The sequence below is a fragment of the Falco cherrug genome, chromosome 9 (assembly GCF_023634085.1).
Source record: "Falco cherrug isolate bFalChe1 chromosome 9, bFalChe1.pri, whole genome shotgun sequence".
NCBI lineage: Eukaryota > Metazoa > Chordata > Aves > Falconiformes > Falconidae > Falco > Falco cherrug.
Genome location: NC_073705.1, coordinates 10,510,246 through 10,537,303, shown reverse-complemented (window position 1 = coordinate 10,537,303; position 27,058 = coordinate 10,510,246). Strand labels below are relative to the sequence as shown.

At 49.2% G+C, this 27,058-nt stretch overlaps 1 protein-coding gene across 6 annotated transcripts in view; it reads left to right on the top strand.

Moving 5' to 3' along the window:
* KCNT1 (potassium sodium-activated channel subfamily T member 1) overlaps positions 1–27,058 on the top strand; it is a 90,624-nt gene that overhangs the window by 10,682 nt on the left and 52,884 nt on the right. For all 6 annotated transcript variants that reach the window (XR_008733821.1, XM_055720198.1, XM_055720197.1 and 3 more), the window contains exon 2: positions 5,384–5,563. Coding sequence is in view for 5 of the 6 variants with exons in the window: in XM_055720198.1 (XP_055576173.1) it covers positions 5,384–5,563 (180 nt within the window). In the remaining variant the exon portion in view is untranslated. The remainder of the gene's footprint in view (positions 1–5,383; positions 5,564–27,058) is intronic.

Here is a 27,058-nt window from a genome sequence, read left to right as displayed (position 1 = left end):
AAAGCTCTGTGCCTGAAACGAGCACCCTAACTCTTCCACAGGGACACCCCTGCAGGGAAACCCTGCCCTGAAAGCTGCTGAGCTGTCTGGGGAAGGGTGATGGTGCGTGAGATGCCTGTCATGGGACCGAGCCTGCACATGTGTTTGCCCACGCGTGTGCAGATCTGTTGTTTTCCTTCCCTGCGTGGTCTTTGCCCTCTCCTCCATCTGGGCAGCAGTGCCAACGCCTGCAGCAGTTGTGTGTCACTGGTGCAGAGCAGGGGGCTGCCTTCCAGCCCAGCTCTGCAGACCGAGCATGCGTCTCCCCACGTACTTGGGCCATTAGGAGACCCCACAGGGAAGTCACTCAGAAGAAAAAACCAAAAACCAAAAAGAGAGGAGGGGAACAACTGTAACCCGGTAACCATAAGAGCTGTGGGAGGAGAAACAAATAGAAGATGATTGTGTGTGTTTTAATAAATATAGAAAAAGAAAGAGCAGAATTTCCTGTGTGGCTTTGTTCACCAGATAGGCTCTGAGAGCCTGGCGGCAGCTGAGCTCACCTTCGCTGCTGGACCAAGGATGCAGGGCCAGATTCTGCAGCCACAGCTGGTGAAACGCTGTGGCAAGGAGAAGACATGGCAGGGTCCTTGCTGCCCTGGGGCAGGCTGGCTCTGCAAGCCCTTGTAAGAAGTATCCCATCCCTTGAGTACAATCTAGACGCTGCTGCCCTATGGTGGATCTGGGCCAGCAAAGAGCAGCTGGGGGCTCCTGCCCCACCAGTGCCTGTCTGCTGCCCAAAAAGCTGGATTTAGCCTCGCCATGGTGATGGCCAGGCTGGCTTTGCCTCTAAGAAGTTGTACCACAGCCCTATGCCTTTTCAGACAGCAAGAGAAAGGTCAGACCCTGCGTCTAACTCTCGTGCCACCATTGCTGTCAGCCAGGGGTTGTCCTTTCTGTCCTGTTAGAGGTGACAGGAGGCATAGCAGCAGCTGGCTGCAGTGTTGCAGTACGTGCTGGGTACCAAATCTTGAGGAAAAGTGGTTTTGCCTGGGGGATGTTGAGCTTGGTCACAAGGTACCTGCTCTCCTGGCTACACATCCAGACTCCCTGGGGATCCTGCTGGAGACAGGATGGAGTTGGCACAGACAGCTGCCAGCAGGACCTCACACCTCTGGCTCCTTTTACAGCGTGGAGTAGTGGGAGAGGAGGGATTTAGACTGTAGACTATGCAAAAATTTGCCCCAAATGGAGGTTCAGCTGTTTCTGCTGTTTGCACACCCCAGCCCCTAGGAGGAAGGGAAAGGCACTCGGGGGAGGCCTTCAGTAAGGGGGTGTCACTGAGAGCTTTGGAGCTCCTGATGGTGCCTGGCAGGTTGGGGCACTTGCGTCATGCAGGTACCAGAACGTAGGATTCTGGGATCTGTTGATGACCCTGAGTGGCTTGGGGTTGGTTTGTGGTGGGAAGCAGGAGGATGCTCTGTGGTTTCTGTGGTGTGTAGCATGCAAGGAAGCAGAAGAGGAACTTGGGTTGCGTCCTTCCTCTTCTTTGACATATATAGTCAAGAATAATAAAACCCTAAATACATTGCAACAAGCTGCAAGCCCGTAGAGTTCCAACTGAAGCAAAGCTGTCTCTTGGGTACTGGGACCCCAGATAGCCTCTGGTGAGCTCCACAGGGCATGCACATTGCAGAGCCCCCATGGCCAGGCATAGCCCCAGCTGACACAAGCAGATGTGTGGGCTGTCACTGGTCTTCTGCCTGGAATCCCAGTCTCGGAGGATGGTGCTGGCAGCAGTGCAGCTTTTCTGTGTGCCCCAGGTGGAAATACAGCAAGGGAAAAATGTGATTGCGACCAGCCCACACATGAGAAAGCTTGCTGAAGAAACCCAAGGTTGGTGCAGCTATGAGGTTCCTGCTAGAGCATGCTCCAAGGGGCAGTTGTGTTTGCTAAATGCTGGGATGGTGACTGTGTCTAGCTGCAGTTTAATGGTAGGAGAGATCAATGGGGAGATCTGGTTTGAATCACATTCGGCTTGATCCCCGTTCCCGTGTTCCCAAGAGGCTGAGCAGTAGGGTGTCCCCCTCCCGGCGTGCTGATCGCTGCCGGGGAGCTGGCCAAGCTGGGGGAGAGACGGTGTCGTAGCGAGAAAGTGGAATAGTGTTGAGGCTTCCATATGCTGATTACAGCGTGCATTTTTAGTGGTACATGGTTCTGGAGGAAGGAAGGAAAGGGATGATAAAAATAAAGCTGCAGTCCTGTATTTAGCTATAAACCACTTTGGGATTTTTTTTTTCCCCCAGTAGTATTTGAAGACTATGCAATAAACAAGCTTGTTCATGCATTTTTTATTTTATGCCACTATTGCTTTGAAGAAGTAGCCGGGTTGCTGTGGCATTTCTATAGCTCAGAATCCCTATGTTTGGGCGGAGAGGAGGGTTGCAAATTCTGTGCCGATGTCAGGAGATCTCTGTGCAGTGTGTGCAGGAGCACTTTTTTCTAAGACACTGATGTGCAACAGATCTTAAAGTCACTGTGTAATTGATAGACATCTTTATCAGATAGGTGCATGCAATATTTGTGTTACTGAACTTTCATCCAGAATAAACAAATGTGCCAAATTTTTAAAATTCTGAATGATTTCATATGCGAGAATAAAAAAAGAGTATGTTTGAAATGTAGCTGCTACTGCAGATGGGAGAAAAAACTCAGATGCAAATACATAGCAGAAACTGTGTTTCCAGAGGTACTGATACAATTGGATTTTACTATAATTTCTTAACGCTAATGAAGGACAGTGGTAAATATTTGCATTGTTTCATTAATCTGACCCACGAGCTGAGGCCAAAAGAGATGGACTAATTGGGTTTGAAAAGAATCATGTGGAGTTTAAAAAAACCCAAGGACAAGTGTTTGACATTTGAAGAGGATGGTTGTGTATAGCTCTGAGCATCCTTAGCTTTCAGTGGACCTGCCTGCCTGGCCCTCAGGCAGTGGGAGCTGTGTGGAGTGCAAGACAGGCTGGCAGCTCTGTGTAAAGATGCCCTTTCCACATGGCAGTCGGTGTGGCTGTGGCCGTGCAGCTGTGGCACTTGGCCTTTCCCCTGGGAAAGCAACAACATGCTCCTTCAAATAGGCATTTAATGATCAATGGAGATGGCTGTGTGTTACAGTCTCCTTCAAATGCGATTATAATCACCCACGTTTGGAGTTAGGCACCTGGCTCCCTGCTTTAAAGTATGCTGTTTAATAAGAAAGTAGATGATTTTTAAGAATTTGTATTTTCTATCTCTGAAAGTCCAGTTGCTGTCCTGGCCTCATAGCATTAAGAAATCACAACTGGGCTGGAACTTCGCTGGGAGTGGCCTGGAGAAACGGTGCTTTTGGTGTAATTTATCATAGTTGAGGTCTAAGAGGAAAGACTTAACTGTGGGTTTTTTTGTGATTAGGTTAATGTTAGATCCTCCTTTGCAATGGGAGCTAGAGATGGTCAGCTAGATTCTGTTTGTATTAGTCAATCCAGCAGGAGTCCTTGAGTTGACAGGAGTTTGGCTTGATTTCTCTTAAAGACCATGTTTTGGATCAATGTATATCACAGAATAACCTCCCTGATGCCCAAGGCCCTGCACAGATGCGTTACTCAGTGCAGAGCCTTGGCTGCTGTGTGCATATGGCAGCTAAAAGGAATTGAAAAGCTCTGGGGGCAGAGAATTCAGTGGCAAAAATCATCAGTGAAAATCACCTGAAGCGCTGACAGTGAGCTGCGTTGCCTTCTGGGGCTGTGTTCAGCAGAAATTTTGCATGCTGGTTGCTCTTCCAGAAACTCGGAAACAATGGCTGATAAGGACTTTGGAACCTGGTCAGCTGGGAACTTATTTACAGGGGTTTGAGTTGTTAAAAGTAGAAGACAGTCTGAGGAGCCTCAGATCACATCTCTGCAGCCAGCGGCAAAGCCCCTACATTTAAAAAATACAAATAAAAAAGCTCCTTATTGCCAGTTTAGTATTAATCTGGAGCTCTTTTGCCTGTATATAGCTTATGCAGCATGTACTGGTGGCAAAGCTGTGGGAAGGCGGTAGGAGTGGGTTGGAGAGGCTTTGGGTGAGACCCTTGGAAGTACATCTGACAGGAGTTGAAGCCTTTCAGCGATTTGCCTGCTTCACACTCCAAAGTTACATGTGAGGGACAATGCATCAGCTCACTGCAGAGGCACCACATCTCCTCTTCCAAGCTCTCCCTCTCCTTCCCACTTTCCACAAAGGGTTTATGAAATCGGAGTTCCTGTCATGGCACTGATAGCTTTCACTGGTGAAGCCAGAACCCAAACAATCAGGACTTGTGAGCTTGCCGTGTGTCTGTATGCTGGCTTTACAGCATGGAATGACTTTGTTGCCTTGTGAAAGGAGGTTTCAGCTTAACCCTGATCTGTTATAATCAGTAGCTCTAGCTGACGTGGGGAGCAGTGTTGTACCCATGTTCTGGTTGGTGAATGTTGTTTGAAAAAGGAGACCTAAGACAAGCTCTTAACACTCTGAAACGGTAGTTGAGAGCTGGTTGAGTTTCACCTCTTTCCTGTGTGGCTGGGCAGGCTGCATGTAGCTGTCTGTCCAAGCAATCACCTTGGGTCTCTTCCAGGCATCGCAATCCCCCTGTCCCTTGATCGGAGACATCAGCACGCCAAGGGAGGGGTGATCTATCCTCCCGGCCACGACACTTGGCAGCTGGACAGATGACTGACTCATCAGTGTTTGCAGTTTCTCGTTTAATACTGGGGCTGTTCAGATGATTTAAGTCCAGAGAGAAGGTTGTGCTTCTGCTTCCAGCACGGTTGTGGAGCCATTGCCTTGGCTGCCTCCCATCCGTACTTTTCTTTGTCGGGGAAGGCGGGGGGAGGCTGGGGGTGGATCTGGGCTGGGTTGTCAGCTGTACATCTATCTTGCGAGCGGTTTTATTCTCTCCTGGCGAATGGGCTTCTCCATTGGCTCCTCTTGCTCTCCGTTTTTCGCCTGCTGAAGAGCAAATGTCCTGTGCCCAGCGCTGCCCTGTGCAGCGGGCTGCGGGGCGCTCCGAGGGACCGCGCTCCGCGCCGAGCCCACCCCGCCGGCCCTTCGCCTGAGGCCGGCAGAGCCCCTCGCCACTCATGCCCCCGGGGGGAGCGTTCTGCAGGGGGGGCACCGCCGCCTGCCCCGCAATGTAATCGCAGCCGGCGGGCTGCCAGCCTCTCCCGGCGCGGGGGGCGCGGTTCGGGGCAGCGCCGGGCGGTGCGTGCTGGGTGCGGGTTGCGTGGGGCCGGCCCCGGAGGAGGTGCCGGGGCGGGCGGCGGGGTTGGGCAGGGCAGGGCAGGGCGCCCCCCCCCCCCCCCCCCCCCCCAACATTGCCGCTGCCCCCTTTTCTCCCGCAGGCTCTCGTCGCCCGGCGGCTGCGGCGACGGGGACGGCGGTGGGAGCTGCAAGAGCGGGGTCATTCTGGACATCGCCGCCCTGAAGATGACGGAGCTGGAGTCCGAGGTGCTGCCTCTGCCGCCCCGGTACCGCTTCCGCGATCTGCTGCTGGGGGACCAGACCTTCCAGAGCGACGACAGGTTCGGGGCGCACGGGGGGGGACGGGGGCGTGGGGACAGACCGGGAGCAGGGGAAGGAGACAGCCACATGCCTGGGGACACACGCTCCCCGGGGCTGGGGACACACACCTGGGGCTGGGGACACGTACCTGGCACACACGCGGACACCCCCGCTCCGGGGAGGACCCCCACCGGGGGGGGAGGGGGCGGGGGGCACGGAGCTCTCCGCGGTGCTGAACAGCGCCGGTGCGGAGCTCTCCGCGGTGCTGATCCCCGCGGCGCGGAGCTCTCCGCGGTGCTGACAGCCGGCCCCGGCGCGGCGGCCTGGGGGCGCGGGGGGGTTACGGGCCCGCAGCGGCTGGCGGGCGTTGGGATGCGGGAGCGCTGGGAGTCTGTGGGCACTGGGAAGTGTGCGCAGGAGCCAGTGGGCATGCCCGGGCGAGGGGGCACTAGGATGTGCGTGGGTGTGCTGGGGATGGAGGCCAACGGGGGTGCGTGGGGGGATGCCTTGGATAGTAGGCACCGGGATCGTGTGGGTGTTCCAGAGCTGGTGGACGTGCCAGAGCTGCTGGACATCGGGAGTTGTGGGTTTACTGGGCCAGAAGACATTGAGGTGTGTGGGTGTGCTGGACAGCTTGCTGTGTCTGGGAGTCCCGTCAGGGGTTGGCAAGGTTGAAAAGGGGCCACTGTCCGGGAGATGCGTGGGATACGGTTGGTGATGTGAGAGGCTGGTGAAACTCCCTGTTAAGCCCTATGCAGAGTTTGGGCTGAGCACATAGATTTATTTAGGGGGTAAGGCTCATCCAGGCTATTCTCAGAGGCTGTCTTTGCAGCAGGCGATGCTGATGGGAGCGGAGTAACTCTAAAGAGCTGCTGTGGATGTGGTACAACTCTCCCTTTGTTGCGCTGTCTAGAGAAATGGCCTTTATGGGTTGAGCACCAAGCCTGCTATTTCTGTACTGGCTGGCAGGGATTTATTACCATGTTGAGCAAGCTAAAGCAAAAGGAGCAATGGCCTGAATGGCAAGTGAATTCCATGAGCAGAGCAGTTAGATGGAGAGGGACAAGAACAACCCTCCCTTCAACTCTGTTCATATCATAAAGTTCAAGGAGCTACAGTACTAATGGGGAGTCAGTAAGATTGTCATCTTCTCCCACCAATTAATTGCATGATGTACACAGAGAGAGATGTAACTCTTGTTAAAAAAACCCACCACCTTTAATTGCTGGTGAATTAGCCTTTGGATAGCTGCTGTATATTTCATACACCTGCATCAAGGCTTTTGTGCATCTGTGTTAAAAGATAATGTCATTTTTTTAATGTGTACGATTGTCATGCAAACAAAAAAAATTAACTGGACTTTGAGAATGTGGGATTGACAGATGTTCTAAATAAGTGTTCCTAACTTTTCTAGCTGCGTGAGAATTGATCTATCTCAAAAATGAGTCTGTAATAAAAAGCCCAGATTTCTTAACAGGCACTTAAACATTAATACAGTTTTATGGCATAACATGAGAGGTTGATAGGAAATTCTTGCTGCAGAAAATGTCTGGATTGCAGAATGTTTATGATATGGTTCATTTGGATAAGTTTGAAGTTTAGAGTTTTAACAGTTTTCATATTTAAGTATTTAAATGGATCTGAAATACAGAATCTGCAACTGCAGATTCTTTTTTCTGTGTTTCACTGGTATACCCCTTAACCTTCATTTTCCTCTAATTTGAGTGTTTCTGATTCAGAATGTCACTTTAATTCTAGTGTGGAGATACTCTGCATTATTTTGTTAAATTCATTAGCCTTGTTTCTCGAGGTATCTTTGTTTCACTGGGTTTGTGTGCTGATATTTTTAGTTGTTTGATTTTTCCCTTCATCTAGAAAACATTGAAAAGTTCACAATGTGTTTGGGAATGCAAGTCTATGAGCACACGTTTGCTATTCACATGCAGTCCTCTTGACCTCACTGGGAATTGAGGTGTGCCACTGTCATAGGCTTTTGGAAGTGTTGCTGTTAGGCTTCAGTTTCAGTCCAAGTCGTTAATGATACTGGGACCTTGCAGATGAAGCAAGTTGCTGGAGTAATTATGACTAGTAGATTAGTCTGTTCCAAATCAAATGAATAAGGAGCTGATTTAGGCTAGCAGATGAAAAGCAGAAAGCCTTTTTGCTGTGCTTATAAATACTAAGCAGCTCAGAGATATGCTTTGAAGTGCTTTGTTACAGCATTGACAGGAATGTGCTGAGGAAAATTCCTCCACATGCATAGTATGAGGAACTGTGAATGGTAAAATAGAGCACATTGGACTTACAGATGTAACACTGAAGGAAAACACCCACAGCACTAAATAACTCATTTATTTATAAAAGCAATGCTAAAAATATTAGCGTCTCAAATATGTCTTTTTGAAAAACTCCCCTAGAATGATAGCGTGCCGATGAAAGTGAGGAGGTTTCTGGGGTCAGCAGAAGCCTAAAAGGATAGGAAGCCATAGGGAATCCAGGTTTCTCTGCTTCTGGGGAATTAGAACTGCTTCTGTTAGAGATGTATTAATCCATCCTCATCACAGAGGATGCTGAGGAGACACCAGCACTGGGCTGAGATGAGAGAATGAGGTAATGCTGGAGCTTGAGGAGACAAGAGCTTGCTGGAACAAGTAGATAATTAGAGAGCTGTGGTATAACAGGAACAGAGAGCGTGTCCAGATAACCCAAGGAACTGTAAGGACTAATCAGTGAATATGAGGTGGAATAAGTAAAATAGGCTGCTCCTACTTTCCTGTCCTTTTTAGAATGCAAAAGGCGAAGGCAGTCAGGCTAACTAAGCAGGGCTTACTCTTGGGCAGGTAGGCTGATTGACATGAGAATTAAAATAATACTTTGAATGTTGTGTGAAGGATGGTAATAAATCAACCAGGAAGCAAACAGGAAAAGACTGGCTAGAAGAGGAATGGGGAAGGTAAATGGATTTGTGCAACAGAGGGAGAAAAGCATAATGGCAAGCAAATCTAGAGTTGTCAAATGGAAGATGGAGGTGCTTCTTCCAACATCTTCTTATTCATCTTTGAAATCACCACCGTGAGGCATCTGGAAGACTTGGCTGAGCTGTATTTCAGTGCAGTACAACTCTGTTTAAACACCATGCTTGACTTTTTTACAAGGCAGGTCTTTAGGTTCTAGAAACAGGATTAACTGTGATTTGGCTCTGAGTTTCCAGAGGACGCAAACAGTTGTTTCAGGGCATAAATGTGACTTACAGGAACTGGAGGTAATTTCTCCTTTGGGGAGAGAAGGTTCTTTTGGGGAACATTGCAGTTGCCTCAGTTGTCTGGCATAAGTCCTGTCTGGTTCAGAAGTTTCTTTTCCTCTTTTTGGAAGGTTTTGTCAATGTTAATACTGGGAGAAAAAGATCTTTTCTGCTCTCTTATGGCAGTATTGCGTTTTTCATCTCACTGATGTTTTGCTGTCATGAAAGCACTCAGAACCACTGGAATATAGTGGTAAAGGCAGAGGTTAAGATGTCAAGCCTGTAACAAAAAGAAGGTGAAGAACTGGGGGCACAAAACCTGCTTGTGCCTGGCTTCCCTTTCATGTGCTTGGCACATGATTCCTCTGTCCACGGGAATCCTCCAGGCACAGGTACCTGTGTGTGTAGGAGCAAGGCCAAGGGGTGCTGGTGGAAGGGGGAAGGAGCTGAATGCAGCATCCCATGGATGCTGCAAGTTTGGGCTCTGTCAGGAAGGCTTCTGTTCTGAAGTAATACTGGTATTTGCTGATGAAAGGCAGCTGAGAAAGCACATCTGCTGAATTGATAAATATTGTTTTATACCACAAGCTGTGGCATTCCTTTGATCTTTGCTGTCCTGACTATGGCAGTTTTTGATCTGCATTCTCTTTTCTTGGACAGTGCTGACAACTGGGTTGAGGCATGTATAAAAAAAGCCCATAAATAAAATTAAACTGTATCTCAGAGAAGTGCCATTAGAAGCTTATTTGTTGCCTAATTTAAATAGTCTGAATACTTTCCAGAAAATCGTCATTAGATGCCACAGTCCTATTTACAGTAGCAAAAAGTAATGGATGTCACTTTGATTAAGTGCATTTTTCTGAGGCTAATTATCAGCAAAGAATCATTTTGATGGATGGGGATGTTTGGAAAAGCTGCCTGTGCAGACAAATTCAGTGACAACTCTATAAAAATTTTAACATCTCCTGTTTCAAATCAAAGATTTTTTGAATGTTGCATAACCAAGAAAAGAGAGGCTTTGAACAACTGGGGCGAATTCTTTTTTAAGTTTCTACTTCAGGGTTAGATAGCTTTGGAAAACTTCTTAGTCTGTTAACTGAGATCTGGTCTTTGCATCTTGAATTTGTCACTGAGTGGTGGCTCTAAATCATAGGTTGGATTATACTTGGCACAAACAAACTGGAGTGCTGAAATATTAGGCTTATAGGATCTTATCCTTTCAGTTTTCATGCTAACATGCCCCAAGTGACTTCCTCATCAAATGCATCATTACATTAATGGAGCTGGGCAGTTTTGTGTCCCTGTGTCAGGTTCCTTGAATATGTCTGTGGCTGAATCCCTACTTCATTGCCATTTGATTTAATGGGCAATTTTTCTCATTTTATTTGGAAGACGCAGATGCTAATTTGAAAATTCCTGTCTGTTTCCAGAAGTTAGAGACATTTATTTCTGTGGTGGTGAGCTAATGGCCAGTGGTTTAGGTTCTGGACTGCAATGTCTGTTCAGGCTGTACCATCTGCGCTTGTGAAAGTGTGTACTTGGATTTAGGAGATCCAGCTCTGATGCCTGTGTGCCACAGATTCCCTCTGGTGAAGGCTTTTCATCTCCCAGCAGTTTGATCCCTTGCTTGTGAAAGCAGGATAAAGGTATTTATTGTCTAATGCCCATCCTTCAAGAGGGTGTTAAGACCCAGTCTCCCACCAGCGCTTTGTGCGGAATCTCTCAAGGAGTGACTCAGTCTCAGCTGTGATGTGTGAGCCCAGCTCCAAACCAAGTGATAAATAACACTGGTGAAGATGGTGGGATCCAAACCAGAAACTTAGGAGTGCCTGTGTGACCACTTGAATTGAATTGCTTCTCCTTTGCTTTTGCCACCTGGCAAAGCAAAAGCAAAACATTTATTAATTGGATTAGGCTGTTTTCCTGAGTCAATGCTTTGTTGGAAAGTTTCTGTCTGCCAGTACCCAAGCAAGTGTGTACTTGCAGCTGCTCCTGAAAGCTCAGCCAGCCTGCAGCAGTACCACTGCTTCTGGTCGGAGGGATTGCTGCTCTGTGTGGGCTGCTGCTGATCCAGGCAAGTGACATATACTGGTGTGGCTCTTTCCAAAGCAGATGCCTACAGCTGTGTCACCAAAGCTATGGACAAGACCAAGCTGAGTCCCCAGGTGCCAGCTAAGTTGTTGGAGATGCTGCCAGCCAGGAACACTAGAGCTTAGGGGGGCAGACAGTATACACTGCACTGCTCTGATGGGGCTCATTCCTACTCTCTGAATGAGGGGGCAGGATCATCCCAGACCACCAGTCATCCCGCATGGCTCTTCTGAAGCACGGTGCCTTAGGTCCAAAGTAGCAGAGCTTGTAGCAGTGTAGAGAAAAAGCACCTGGGGTAGGGTGTTGACCTACTTTAATCTGCTGCCAGTCCCATCCACTGTCTTGCATGGAGGAGTAACCAGGAAGCCTGCACTCTGCAGTCCTGGGTGGTCAGGTCCTCTCCAGCGAGGGGGGCTGCAGCAGGTCCTCTCGCTTCACAAAGGCAAAATCAACATATGTTGCCGCTGGATTCCTCAGCCCGGCTCCAGATGGGATACACTGGGGTGAAGAGCATGTTGGAAGCCTGGGGCAGTTTTATACAAAGGATTTGGGTTCTCTTGTGTTTGTAGATATTTTTCTTTTAATGATAGATAACATCTTAAATTGTGATTTGCTTTTTCAGTTGTTCTGAAAGGCTGCAGTGATGATTACTAATGCGATGTCTTAATTGAAGTGCTGTTTGGAGTTTTAAAAATGGTTATTTCCTTGTAGCAATTTGTTTGCCTTTGAGTAGTCATCTTAAGTCAGGAACCCCTGGACATCAACAGGAATATTAGAAAAGTTATGAAAGTCATAGAGTAAGAGAAGAAATACACTTCTCTCATAATTATATCTATTATTTTATAAAAGAATGTCATTACTCTTTTCAGGGATATTGGTTTTTTTGTCAGTAATGGACCCTTGCTAGTAATAAACATAAGTGCATGTAGCAGTCTGGTGGAATGAGTGGAGATATCCCTGGAGTGCTGCAGTATGTACAGCTGTGCCCTGATGAAAAGGAAGAACAACACTGATTTTCAGTTATTTAGCACAATTTAACACTATGGGCTCGAGTTTCCATCCCTCCCTGGTGTATTTTTTTCAGTTTATTTTTTCAGTTTCGTTTCTATTCAATTTATTGGGAGGCTGGGCTTGAAAGGGAAAGTGGTGTGTACCGTGTTTCATGAGAGTACCTGCCCCAGTGAAGGGCAAAGCACGAGCAAAGGTGGCAGAGGGCCAGGTCCCTGCTGAGGGCAGTGGGTGTAGTCCCGGCAGAGACTTACGCCAGCTGAGGATCTGTTTTTTTGGCTCATGTTGTGTGCAAGAGCAAAGGGGAAGGGCAGGGCCATGGGGAGGAGTGACAGCCCTTAATCTAGCAGCAAGCGCCCGGTCTCCAGGCACCCTGTGAGGTGGGCATGCTGTCAGGGGATCACTTGGGTGGCTGACATTGGCCTTGCTGAAGGAAAACGAAACACTGGCTAAATAAGCATTTTTACTCCCCTCGACCAGTTGTACAGGACACACAGAAAGTCCTAATGGAAAACTTTTCCTGCAGTGAAACTGAGGAAATGGAGTGCAGAGTGGCATGGAAAATGTTGAAGTCTTGGGTCCTGCCGTGGTTAGCTGGGGCAAATCTCCTTCCACGTGTTCTTGGCTTGAGACTGAAGCCTGGTGGGGACATTGCCAGTGTCTCCTGGTGCAGCTTTCTGCCTGGGACCTGCTGGAGCTCCAGTGCTCAGATAGATGGCTGCTTCAAGTTGCTGGTAAAGAGCAGAGAACAGAAATCACCTGCAAGCCAATGGAAGAAACTTGGTTACATGTAAGACCTTGGCACAGATCTACAAGGGATGTGGGTCCCTTTTGCACCAGGGAAGCATCATGAATGTCAGTCTGTGTCCACAGGTCTGGTAAAGAAACAATGATATTTGTCATCGGAGCAAAACCCTGTGCCTGCAGAAATCAATGGGAGCGTTGCCATTGGCTTGGGTGAGGGTGGAGGGTCAGGCTGAGACCAAAGCTGTCACCGCTGCTGTGGTGACAGTGTGAGAAACAGCTTGGCAGCTGGAGCTGTAATTGCAGAGAATGCATTAAATTTTTCTGCTATGTTTTCCCACCACTTTGTCTCATCACAGTTGCATCTTTGTTCCCAAGGGAAATAATTTATTGCTGTTCTGAAGGTGGTGCTCATTCCTTTTCTTCTGCACAAACTGTTCGGTGGCTGCCTGCATGTAGGGAGCTCAGGCATCCCGCGCTCACAGCCTCGGGGGAGATGGGGGCTTGACTCCTGCCGCACCATCGCTGCCTTCTGCAGCCAACCCTGTCCTAATGCTGGCTCTGCTTGGGTGTGATCTGCTCCCTTGTTAGACCCTTGTGTGGTCATGGTAAAAGAGATCACAAGCAGAGCCTAAATAAATTGGTTAGTGAACTCCCCCTCCTCCGCCCCATACATTCTGCTGTAAGGCAAAGCATCTCAGAGACTTCATTTTGTGGTAGGCTATGCAGCAGAGGGGTTTAGAGAGGAATAAAAGGCCTGAAATTTGAATCAAAACATCTCTGTTTCTAAGAAGTTCCACCAATAGAGAGGATTAATTCTTTATTGTCTACTGTTTTCAGCTCTGCTTATCAAGAGACACGTGAACACATTGCCTGCCGAAGCCCGGCGGCTAATGCAGATTTCCTTGCCGCTGCTCCACTGGCACTTTCTTGGATCCATAGCAAGGGTGTAGGTATTAATTTGCAAAGAAAATAGCTCATATTCCTCCTGACTGAGGGCTCATATAGGTCATACAGGCACTGTCCAGATCATCCTGCCAGCTCCCTACAGAACTGTGCTGGCCGCAGCTTGCCTGCAAAAGGCTGGCAGTGCAGGCTGCTGGGCAGTGCAAGGCTTGGCAGCACCAGCCTCCAAGTCCCTGAATCTGGAGATTTCTTCTGTTACCACTCTATTAATTTGCTGCATTGCTGCAATAAAAATAATTTTATCTTCCATTCTTGCTTATCTTTCAGAGAGTTCAGAGTTTAGATTACATTGCTCCATCGTACTTTGTGTAAAATGATGATGTTGAATTTCATCTGCTATCATGACCTTATTTCTTTTCTTTGTGGAGCATTTAGTTGCCATTTGCACCAATTCACGGCGGGCTGCTGTACTGCAGGGACATGATCAAAGTCCAACCTGCTAGAGAAGGCAGGTCCCTGGGGGTGAAGGTCTGTGGGGAGGTGGCAGTCTCTGCTCTCCTGTCTTGTCCCCACAACCTCATTGTGGGTGTCTTAAAATCTCCCCTGCACAGCCAGAGGGCTGGGAGGAGGTTTCCAGGGTTGCAGGTCCCCCGGATAGGCTTCAGCATGCCCCCTTCAATTATTCTGGTTCATAAATAATCAATAATGAAGGAGTTTGTGGTGATAGAGTTGAAATATGGGGCTTAAGTCTCAGTGGGACAGATAGGTTGTGGACATTAGCAAGTTACTAGCAGATTAAAGACAAAAAAAAAAGGCTTTCCAAACCTCTCTGAGAAAACCTGTCCCTTCAAGCAGGAAGCCTGTAGCAGTGGGCAAAGCAAGGCTTTGCAACAGTTAGCTTGCAGGCATTTTAAAGAGTTGTCTTCTGTTCTAAAACTACATCAGACTTTTGTTGCAGGGGGCAGGCGCACTCTGCAAGGCTGTCCACAGCTGTCCAGGAGCTCTGAGTTGGCTTTGCCTCTTTGGACTGGTACCGGGGCCCCAGCTGCATGGTCTTGCTTATGTCTTCTTCCTAAATACAGACCATCTGGTTCTCCTCTGATCATCTTTCGTCAAGAGTCTGTCTGGGGCCATGCTGTTTGCTGACAAACAGGACACAGAAGCGATGTTCTGTGAGTGGAAGCTGTAAAGCGAAGTCTGCAGACAGGCAAAACACATCGGGACCGTGACATCTCCGAAGCACGCACTCTGTGGTTAGTTCCTGGGTGCTGGGTGCAAGCCTTCTGCTTCAGGAATGAATGTTTCTGCAGTCAGATGGTATTTGCTGCGTGTGAGGTACCTGTACACAGGCGTTTTTTCCTTTGATTTTTCTATTTTCTATGTTTTTCTATGATTTTTTTCCCCATTGAATAGGATCCCTCTTGCAATGGAGAGGGTGCATCTCGCTCATGCTCCCTCCAATCCTATGTCATCGTTGTTTTTCTCTGCCTGCTTTTTTGCAGCAGTTGTGTGGGCGTGCATATACGCGTAGCATGATGTAGAAGTAGCCACGGCCACAGCCTTTGGGAGTTCAGAGCCAGGCCAGGATGTGGGTGCAGCCGGAGCGAAGGAAGGAAGGAGGAATTGTGCTGGAAGCTGAGGATAACAGCATATGCTGAAGCGAGCCCATTACCGGTGGGCAGCTCGTGGGGTCAGCTGGGTAAGACAAGGAGTGAAACAGCAATTAATTAAATGAGCGAGATAAGCGATTTGCTTCAAGGGTGCAAGACTGAAGTGTGGTGAGACGGGGGACATGCGCAGTGAGGTGTTGCCTTGGTGAAGCCAAGAGGTTCATTCACCTCTTCTCTTTGCAGGGTTGTTGTTTTGGTTAATGTCTTGCCTGTTGTGAGCTAAAAAATAGGGAGAGCTGGTCTTGTACTTGAATGTGTTAGTTTAGAAATAACCTGCTTTTGCTTGGTGTGTAACTGCTGCTTGCAAAGTTGGGTGCTGGTGCAGTGGTGGCTGCCTCACAGCGGCATGCTGCTGCGTGCCTCGGTGTGCTCGGGCAGGATGGAACCAATGCTCCCCTGGCTGCCTGGCGTTGGAGCTGCTCCCAGTTGTGGTGTGGGGAGCAGCACTGAGTCCTCACCTCTTCCCTCAGGGAGCAGAGCAGCCTTGCACTACCCAGGAGGGGTTTGTGTCCCCAGGTGGGGCATTGGGTGTTGCATGAAACCGATGGAGAAGAGTGCAGGGGTTCGCTGTGGCCATTGCAAACCCCCTTTGCTTGCTTGGGGGTGCCCATCTTGGACACGAGCTACTTTCTCACCCACGTGGCATCGCTCCCCTGACCCGTGCAGGGCTGTCCAGTGTCTGACCCTAACCCTGTGCCCTGCCACGGTTGGTTTGCCGAGTCGGATTTCACATCTACTGTTGTCAACAGTTTCTTTGTCACAGATGATTTTTGCTGCTGCTCTTTCAAAATACTGTGGTAGAGCCCTCTTGAGGACAACACAAAAATGATTCCTAGCCAACAAAACTCTCCAAACCCAGGGCAAAATTGTGATTTCATTTTTCCTTCCAGGAGTCTTCCCTCTCACCTGTCTTCTGGATTTTGGTAGTAGCTTTGTATAAAGCTGACTGGTGTGGTGCGTTTGTGTGTGAGATGCTGGATATGCTGCCTGTGGGGTGTGGGGGGATGTGGAGGGGTACGTCCGTGTCTCCTGTCTGGGCAGCAGTCCTTGTGCTCCCCCTGCACCCACCCTGATCCTGCCTGGGAATGTGCGGGGCTCCTGAGGAAGGTGCTGTCATCCTTCCGTTGAAACTCTTGGAGTTAAATGTGGGCCTGCAGGTTGTATCCCCTCTTCCTCTTGTGCTGCTTGCTCTTCATCACACGCTGGTCCTGGTTTGCAGAGCACCGTGACGAATTCCTTGCTCCAGGCTGGGGCTTGTTGCTTTCCTGCAACACGGCATGGACACGGATACGGTGTGACTGTCAGCCTCTGCTGTCCAGTACAACAGCAGGCTTTTAAAAAAAAGTTTCATTTTAAGGTTGGGTGAACCCCCCCACATCATCTGTGATTGATCTGTGATGGAGATTGGCTGGATTTTCTTCGGTTTGGGTGGTGGTGATGCGAACACCCGTGTGTGGCGATGCCCATGCTCTCCGCTTTGCAGGCTGTGGCTCCTGCGGTGCCTCGCGCAGCTTGTTTGGGCTCCGTGCTGCTCAGACCCGCTCACCAGCCGGCGGGCTGGTGTCGCCGCCATCCACGAGTGCTGCAGATCGGCACGGCAGCAGGTCTGCGGCGTCTTCGGGAAGGAACCGTGGGGGAGTGCAGCGGGGAGGCTGCGGAGCGAGTGCCGGTACTACAGCGGCTGTGTTTGGATTAGTGACTCTGCCGCGTTTCCTGCAGCCCACGCAGGCTCCCGCAGGAGCGGGAGTGTTGCTCTGCAAATTTAGCAGCTACCTTTAGCAGAGAGCAATTACTTTTTGGGCTGTGGGTAGACTCATCGAGCCTTTCTGTGTGTCTCATACCCATTCCTGGTATGCCGGTGGTGACTATTAGCAAAGCCATTACTTTGGTTGAGCTTTGCTGCAATCAGTTTCTGACTTCAGATCGATACAAGCAGATTCATTTGAGAACTGGACTCCAAATGCTGTGCTGCTGCTTTGCCCTGGCTGGCCCTCTGTGAGCCTTGGCCACGGGTCAGTGCCCCTGTGAATCCAGCACCCATGGCTGGGGTGCCAAGCAGCAGTTCGAGCATGAAGCACAAACACCATGGCTCAGTGGCAGAGTGCATGCTAGCTCCCCGATGGCAGGAGCTGTCAAGAAAAATGTCTCCGCTGTCTAGGAGAGAGGAATGTTTCTGGGGAGCAGGTGGTGAAGATGTTTAGCAAATGTCAGCTTGAGACCTTGCCATCCTGTGGGCAGAAGTGACATTGCTGAGAAATGTGTTATCCTGTCAGAAAGCAGCAAAAACTCCACCAGCTACATGTTTACGAGCAAGGCAGGCCTTTGCCAAAAGTGGGTGTTTTTCTACCCCTGAGACTCATGGAGTGAGAGCTCCTCGGAGCAGTGGGAATCCTGCTCCTGCATGGGCGGAGGCTGAAGGCAGGAGCCCCCGGCACCAGGCAGACAGGGCATTGCGGTCCCTCCTGGGCAAAGGCTGCCAGCCTCTGCTGACCCCTGAGCCACAGCTCCTACCATCTCTTCTGTTTGTTTTTTTTTTTTTTTCCTCCCTTGGCTCCTCTCTAGGTTTTAGCAAGAAGCAGCCTCTAAGCTTCCCCCTACCTCTGCTCAGGAGCCTGGAGCTGCTCTGCAGGGGTGGTGGGACCATCCCCGCCCCCCCCACCCCCCCCCACCCCGCTTCCCCTTCTGCACTGAGCAGGGACCGGGCAGGGCAATGCCAGAGGAGCAGCTCCGGCGAGATGCAGGTGCCTCCGACTGATGAGTGAGGCTTGGCCTTGCGGCTCGTCTAACTTGGGTGTTGACGGAGCTCGGGCAGCTGGGGCTCAGCGAGTGCTGCCGGCTATCACCGACCCTGACGCATTATCTGTTTTTACCGGAGCGATCGGGCAGCTTGTGCCCTGCTGCAGGCGGAGAGGAAGCCAATGGGCTCCGTCTAGACATTGTCTCAAGTCTTCTCCTGGCTCAACTGAGTTAGGCTTCTATTACTGTTGGGACATAAGCATCTGGCCAAGCCATGCTACTGTATTTCTGAATGCCTTAATCAATCCCCTAGAGCTGTTTAATTCCAAAGTGGCCTTACTCCGTGCAGTGGGCTATTTTGTATGTGAGCAAAAAAGCTTAAGCTGAAAGGTTTCCTGCAGACAGGTGTTAAATGCAGTTTTTCAAAGCTAAAACACCATCTGAAACTTCTCCTTTTAGACCAGTTATGGATGTGATAGCATGACTGGGAGTGGGGAGAGCTGCAGGGACCGAAAGAAACTCATTTGCACAGTGTCCACATGTCAACGTGCGAAGCACATAATTACGTCTGGGCTAATAGCTCCATATGGGAGTACTGTTTGAAAAATTTCTAATTTAATGAAATGGGTAGTAATTGGTTATTAGAAGAGAGTTTAATTGAAATAATTGGCATGGACACTAGTGTGCTAATTTAGTTTGGTATTTATATTGCACAGTCACAGTGTTTGTTCAAGGACAGAGAAATGGGTATTAGGTGGTGCCCGTATTTCTCAGCAAGAAGTTACAGCTGGTCTCAGGAAAGACATTTATTCAAGGAAGCTATTTAGTCACTGTTCTTGAGCTTGGATTTTGAAGATGGATTTGCTTCATTACAGTTTGATGCAATTACACCCACGCTGCTGAGAGTGAAGGCCTCCTCTGACACTTCAGTTCCCACTTTGGATGACTTGAGATTGGTCTTTCTAGCCATCCGGAGCAGCTCCAGCTCCCTGGCACAGGGATGTACCCTTCCTGAGGTGCTCACACACACATGCATGCATGAGTGTGCTCGCCCACATGCCGGCACACAGGCAAGAGTGGGGACGTTCATCTTCTCTTTACACCCCTTCATCCCCGCTTGCCTGAAGTTCCTCAGGACCTGCACACATGGCATCAGTTCCAGCTCAGTAAATCGGCACCGTGAGGTTTTCCAATGTGGAGAAGGACTTTATAGTTTCGTTTCAGAGGGGAGATCTCTCACGTTGCCATCTCAGAGCTGTCATACAGGGATTGTCATGAACTGGGAGGCTCTGTGGTAGAAGTTAGTAATCTGTCAGGTCACTGGCAGCGGTACATGGTGAAGAGCTGGTGACACAAAGAGCCATTACATCTCATCAGCTTCTTCCAGAGCTGACATTCAACAATTGTTCCTTTTCATCTTTCTCCAAAGTGCTTTTAAAACTTGATATTGCCACTTTGTTTGGATTCTTCCACGCAGTATCTGCACTTAGAACTGCCCAGTGCTGATGGAGAGGTTTATTGCCAGCAGCTATTGTGCTAAAATTGAGAGGAAAAACAATTCATAGTCGGCTTGGGTTAGAGTCTCTAATGGGAGATATTTCTTTCTTGCTAAGAACTTGGAAATGCATTTTAATGCCAGATGCAGTGCTCTGTGGCTAAGAAATATTCACCCTTCTAGGGTTCAGCTGTACAAATACTTCTGCTTGCAGACCTGTGCAAAACACGTTGCACGTGTATGAAGCATGGGTGCCTTCCCAATGGTGGGAGTGAAAAAAACCCTACCCAACAAAAGCAAGGGGGAAAAAAAAAAAAAAAAAAAAAAAAGCAAAGCCCAGGATTTTCCAAGAGAAGCTAGTGATGCACTTTGCCCCAGGAAGGCATCTGGCTTTGGGTGTAAGGGCAAGGTTTGTTCATCAGGTGAGTGTGCCGATGCGGGTGGCACTATGCCAGGCACTTTGCCCTGCTGGATGAAGCTGGCATCCACACCCCCAGTGATTGATTTGCCATTGTCTGGTGTGTCACCGAGCCCCCGAGGGACTGCGCTGCTTCAGGGGGAGAAGCTGAGGGAACATGGATCAAGCTTTTAGTGGGAGGGAGAAGCCAAAGGAGGGACACTCATCTCTGTTGCAGGGAATCACGAAAGACTGAGATGAAATGCATGTCTAGATGAGTCTCTTGCCATTTCCCAGCATTGTGGGTCCTTTCTCATGCACTGCTGTGATCTCCATTTGCCTTTTGAAGGAGGATGATTCAGAGAGGTACAGCAGGTGCTGTGATCCAATGCTGTGTGTGTTAGTGAGTGCGGAAGAGCACTGAGATCTGTTTTGGGGCCCGATGGCTGCTTCTCTTGAGCAGCTTTTGAGAACTGGAACAATTATCCCACCTTTCAAGGCCTTTTTCCCCCGCTAAGCTGCCCTCTTTCCCACTACCAGATCTTAGGCAGAGAAGGGAGTACTGCTGAACCTGCTGGTGCAGATATTAACACAACCATCTTATAATTTAATCGTGATTCCATTAAACACCTTAATGATCAGAGAGTTTCTCACTTGGTTTAATGGACTCTTTTCCAAATGGTAAGGCTGCAAGATCAAACACTTGTTATAAATGTCTGTTTAATAAACAATCTTCCTTCCTAAAAGCTTCTGCCTGGCCAGCAGGAATATAAATGGAGAGGGTGGTGTTTGCAGTTCAGTCTTTAAGGAGACACTGTGTAAAAGATTGGAGCCTATTCCTTTTTATTTTTGTGTGTCTTTATATGAGAGATGAGGAAGGGCCAGGACGTGGTTGTTTTTTTTTTTTTTAAAGTGTGCTTTTTACTGTAAATATATGAGGAAGTCGAGACCCGGCATCTGTGAAATAGCATCTGCTGTCAGACCGACTCCTGGAGTGGATATTCCCTTTCCAACAGATGATTTGGTCATGGGAGTTGAACCAGAAGCTGACAAGCAGATAAGACCAACAGCATGTAATAACCTGACTTAAAATCCTTTTCCATGGCTTTAGTTCAACTTCTTGACCAGGAGTGCTCAGCAGAAGGCGGCACAGCTCTTGAACTTATACAGCAGTGCTGATCTCCTCTGGGGGAATTTCAGGTGGTTTGGTTTTGGTTTTTGGTTTGTTTTTTTTTTGTTTTTTGTTTGGTTTTTTTTTGTGCAGAAGAGGGTCCTGGAGACTCTTCCATCAGGGACACACTGTTTAATACAGTTATCTGCACACCTTACTCATTTATTTCAGAGTACACTAAGTGGGTAGATACCTGACAGTGTAAAAGCCCTTTGCCATTGCATAACTGTTGTGTTTGAGGCTTTTAGGAACGCGAAGCCTGTTTGTGGTGATGGTTCGGATGGCCCAAGTGTGACACAAGAAACCTTTCTCAGCCTTTTAATGCCTTGGTGCTGACCCCTGCTTTTGGCTGAATGTGAGAACAAAGAGACCCTGTTTGTCAGATCCCTGACAACCCCTGGGCACAGTATGAGCATCACACGTCGCCTGGGTGGCAGGGGCTCCTACCTCACAGCAGAACTTTCAGCTACAGCACGCTATTGATTGGTAAGCAAAGTTGGTTTTTTTTTTTTCATTGAGGTTAAAATAAGAAATGTATTTGAAGATCAATGGTCTGGTACAACCCCTTGTTCTAGTCCTGCCCACACACCATGATGAGGCTGTCATAGACTCTATGGAGTTCATGCCTCATTTCTGCAGCACATTGTGAATTTCTCTTTATACAGGCTTGCCATTTTCTCTGTCTTATATAATGTATTACAAAATGAATGGTGACAGAAACAGAAAATGTATGGCAAATGGTACGTAGCATGATCCAGCGACCCTGGAGAGGGAAGAAAATTTTATTACTGTGAGACATAATTGACAAAGCTGATGGGAGACCCCAAAGCCTAAGTTTCTCCTCTGAAGGTTCATCTTTAAAAAAAAAAAAAAAAAGTTTTAAGAAGGTTTTTAGGTGCTAAAATTCTCCACAGTTTAAGCAGAAACTCTTAGAGGCATTTAATAAGTAAACACTGCTTTGCAGTTTAACAGATCATTTCATTAGAATTTTAATACTTTAGTAACAAAGTTGCTGCAAAAATGTCATAGAAAAAAAGGCTGAGAGTCCTCTAAAACTGCAAAGTAGGAATCACTTTGGCATTTTGAAAGTCTCTGTGAAACTGCTTCCTGGCAAGCTCTGCCAGGGAGCTCAGAGGGGTGTTTTGCAGCAGCGAGCAAGCTGCCTGTGCCTCTCGGCTCATTAATTGCCGTAGTGTGTCTCCATCCAGAGCATCGCCAGCTCCTGAAGGCACTTTGCTGCTGGGTTGGAGATGGCGAGTGCTCGAAGGGCTCGTGAGAGGCACGTGGGGAGGCACAAGGCGCCTTTTCAGCTCTTGCTGCCTCTTGCATCCCCTGGGAAGGGCTGGGGCAAGTCCCAGGGGAGCAGGGTGTCCCCTGGGACAATGTGCCACCGGAGCTGGTGCTGAGCGTGCCGCTGCTGTCTGTCCTGCCCTTCGCCGCTGAGCGAGGATGCTCAGAGCATCCCTCTCCTTTCGGCGGGGCTTGGCTCAGGTACCTGCAGGAGGGCAGTGAGGGGCAAGTCCTGGCCTCAGAAGGGGACCTGTGGGGCCGAGGCCCTCAGAAAGGCTGGAGGGAAGTTAGAGAACTGCCAGGGTAATCGTGACACACGACATGGGCTTACTGCCTCCTCCTGACCTACCCCAAGGATCTCTCCTGCCCTGCTGCTCCTGTGGGTAGCACGAGTGGTACCCAGGGGTGTTTACAAGGTGTTTTCAGATTCCCAGGGGGAAATGTAATGCACAGACACTGAAAGTGATGAACATTTATAGTGCAAAGATCATTACGGCTGGGAGGCAACAAATTGCAGCTACTAGCAGCCAGCCAGCCTGCTTGTCCCTAGGAGAGCAGCTGTGCCAGCCCTGAGCCCTGTGTCTGGGGGAGCCCAGGAGCCCCCTGCTTGTCCTGGCTGGGTTTTTTGGGTCCTGCCCTGCCACCTTCTCAGAGCATCGCTGCCTGCCTTCCTGCTCACCGCATTGCTCTGCCTCCCTGCGCAGAGCCGGGGCTGACTCATGCTCTGGAAAGCACTGCCTGTCCCTGCCGGCACAGGCTGCCAGCTCTGCTTGGCTGAGGACCCCGGTGCTGGTCTCACTAAATCCTGGGAAGCGGATAGTGACCCTGTTATGTACTCACCTGGAAAAGTGACTTGGGCATGCCTGATTGCTCTGCCTGGAGACTTTTCATGCTTCCCTTGCAGATATATATTTAGGTTTTACCCAAGGGCTTTTAATTTCCTTGCTGGCTTGAGCAGCTGTGACAGGTATACAGATACCTTCCCTTATTCTTCCAGCACTTTAACCTCTTGTCAGCTTTGTGAAGAAGGAGGGAGAACTTATGAGTCACTGTAAAGCTTCAGGGTCTCATCGCTCTGCTTGTAAGCATGCAAAATGCACCACAGAGATAGGAAACTTGTCGGAGGTATCATGACTTTGTCGAGGTATTTGTTCAGCAGCTGCTCGGGTCTGCTCTATTTCTTCATCTCCCTGCGAAGCAGCCCCAAGTTAACAGACTGGGTTTGCAGCTTTCGTGTTCGTTGCTGCTGAGCCACACTTAGAGAGGTAAAAATGGGTTTGCAAAGGCTGCGATGACAGTTCTGGGATTCGGCGCGCGAGGCTCTTGCAGTGCAGTTATATAATGGCTCTCGCCAGCTCCGGGTGTTGGGGAGTTATTGGGCGAAGGGTCCCTCTGCCAGGATAGCCAAGAGAGGGCTTGTTTGTTAATCCCTCGCATCCATCCAGGGCCAGGGTGTAGCCGCAGGGGGAGCAGCCAAGCCCCCCAGCAGCTGGAGCAGCGGAGTGCTGGGGCTGGCATGGGTGCTGCTTGTTGCACCGGGTGGGAGGGGAGCTGCAGGGCATGGCTGCCTGTTCCTGTGCAGTTCCTGAAGTCCTGGGTCCTGTCTTCTAAATGCTAATATTTTGAAATTGTTAACATTTGAAATGTTAATGCAGAGAATTTGGAGAAGAGGAGAGAAATCAAAGGCTTTTCTAGTATCAGACTCACTGTCCCCCTCCAGGCTTGCAGCCTGCTTGCAAACTCTGTATATATTTTCTTACTTTACATAATTTTTCCATTTCTCTCCATCAGCCCAGCTCTTCAAAGGCTCCCTTCTGTTCCCAGCTCTCTTGCTGCTACTAAATATGCTCTCCTCTGTGCTTTCTAAAGTGTTCTTTCTTTCCTGAAACTCCAGTGCTCCACTTTATTAGAGAAGTCTCCCAAACTCTGCTGAGGAGATGCTGGGCGAGGGAATGAGCTGCTGCCAGGTGCTGCTTGAGTTGTACTGCCTGATTCAGCTGCCAAGACTAAATCGGGGAAGTGAGGGAATAAAGCACAGCCAGTTAATTTCTGCCTGTGTCATGCAAATCTCCCAGGCGCCTTCGAGTGCCTGGTGCAGCATCGGTTGGCCAAAGGTTTCTGCAGCTGTGTGATGGTGTTGGTGAATGTTGGTGTCCCCCACTCCAGGCTCTCTCCTGCTGGGTTTCTTTGGATTGCTGTGGTGCCAGCACCCTCCAGAAGTGCAGCGGGGATGGAGCAGCCCCCCAGGCCCCCCATGGTCCCAGCAGCAGGGAGGTCCTTGGAGGTGACTCCCTCCCAAAGGTGGACATGGCTGCAGTGGTGGCATTGCCTGCAGTAAATGTGCTCCAGTGGAGATTCCTGCATGGAGACAGGGACTCCGGTACGGTCGTGGTGTTGGCAGCAGCCGCTCAGCCCAACTGCTGTCCCAGCCAGCTGCTGCGATGACAGAAATCCCTGCAGTCCATGAACTTCTCCTGAAGTGCTTTTAATGACTGTTTAATATGAACACTTAGCGCTTGCTACAGAGCTTCTCACCCCTGGAACCGAAATGCTTCACTGTGAAGGGTAAGGACCATTATCCCTGTGTTCACAGGGGGGAAATAGCTGGATTTTATTTGTGGGAGTAATTATAACAAGTGGAATTAATCAACTTTTCATATGAATGGTGTTGCTTTTTAAAGACAAATGTCGGGAGAGAGTCCTAGATACAAAGGAGAACTCACAGTGGTCTAGATCCATCTGACGGCTTCTCAGGGAACTCGTCAGTGCCTGTGGTGCAAAGGCATTAACCCTGCCAAGGCAGCGTGCGGAGGGAACAGAAGCCAGTGAAAGTAAATGCAAGACAGGGCACAGTATTGACTTACTCATGCCCTGGATCTTGGTGAGCAGGCGCTGCAGGGAGCTGCTGTTGCCCTAACCCCAGTGTGTATCGCTCCCTCTGCACTTCAAAGCCCCATTGCTTGGGGACACTCTCCCAGCTCCTGAATGCCCTCTGAGTCTCGGCACACATGGACAAATTCCACTGAAATAATTCCTGTTTCTAGTTTCTTAGCTGGAGGACTCAAAAGAGGCCATAACCTCTTATAAGCGCCTGCAAGGTCACTGAGGGTTGGGCTTTGTTTCTCTCCTTTTCTGTCCATCCCCCTCTTGTATTTTGGTTCTCTTCAGGCTGCAGGTTTGCTGGGGAAAAGGGCTGGGTTCTTGTGTTGAGCTGGGGGAGAGAGAGGCTTCTTTTGGCTGGGACCTCTTGGTGTGATGGTAATGCATGTGGTGAATAATAACGGCTCTGTGCACCATGGATGCAGGTAGGAGAGACACTGAGATGCTTTCTCGTGTCGCTGCCCTGCTGCATACAACCCATCACTGGTTCTGTTTGTGGAGATGCCAAGATGTGGATTGACCTCAGAGAAAACTGAAGTCCTGGGAAATCCTCCCATTAGCTTTGGCAATCTGCTGCTGAGGGCCTCTGCTGGCAGGCACTGCAGGGGAGGGGAAGGCAGGAGCTGGTCCGTCAGATACAGAGCACTGCAGGAGCTTAAATGCAGACCCCATTTGCAAGTACTTTGAATTGCAAAGTGCTGCCATGGCCTGGCCTGGCCTGGCCCTAACCTGGCTGGAGCAGTGCTCAGGCAGTGCTGGCCCTGGTTAGGGAGGGGGATCTGCGTCTTTCTTGGGTAGCAGCCTCTGGGAAGCCCCTGGTCACCTGGAGGCACGTCTTTGTGAACAGCAGGTAGGAGTCACTGTCCATCCCTGGTTTTCCCTGAGCCCCTTCAGGGAGGAGTTGATCATCTGTGTCTTTTAAACCCTGATTTTCATTGCATAACTCATCACCTTCAGAGAAGGGTCTGCTGGCTTGTCACAGCAGCTAAGTGCTGAGGTCCTGCTCCCATGCCGGTGGCCACGTGCCAGAGAGGACCTTCCTCTCCAGGCTAATGGAAAGAAAATGGAGAGAAGTTTTTAAATTCACCCTGGATCAATGCAAACAGTATTTTCTAAGCAATTTTATTAATAAATACACACATCCTGGCTGTCCAGAGAGGATTCCAAAGCATCTCTTGTATATTCTAATATACCAATACAGGTACCGTCTGTTTGACTTGTAAAAGGAGCTCTTTGGATTCAGCCTGCTCATTAACCTCTCCACCTGATGATTGATAGTCACAAATAAGGGCAGAAGGACGTGTCTTGTTAGGAAAAGGGTTACTTGGGCCACTCTTGTGCATGATGTGCTGTTGGAGAGAGCAGGCAAGGGGCTCCTGGGGGTCTCAGGGGTCTGTGTGTGCATGCTCCCACCACATCCCTGTGCAGAGGAGGAGCGCTGGCACCCCACAGGGATGGAAAGGCTAAGTCCTATGCAAAGGAGGAGGGTGTGGAGCATCAACATTATTTTTGTTGGTGGTTTTTGTTTTTTCTTTTTGGCAAATTTGTTATTTCAACCGAAACAAACGGCAGAGGAAAAAATATTCTAGAGAGCAAGCAGAAGCTTCATCTTCTGTGATTTTAACTTCCCATTGGAAAAGAGAACAACTAGTAAAAAGAAAAAAAATACACCTTTACATTTCCTCAAAAATGCTGACCTTTCCAGCCAACTCTGTTGAAAAAAGGATGCTTCTGCTGTTGCTTAAACAATGCTGCTTCATGCGGCATGGTGCTAGCCTGTCTGCAGGAGCCTCGCAGTGAGGCACGGAGTTGTTTTTGCAGAGCTGTGCGTGAGCCTTGGCAACCTCAAAACATTGGCAGCTTTTGAAAAGCTATTTTGCAGAATG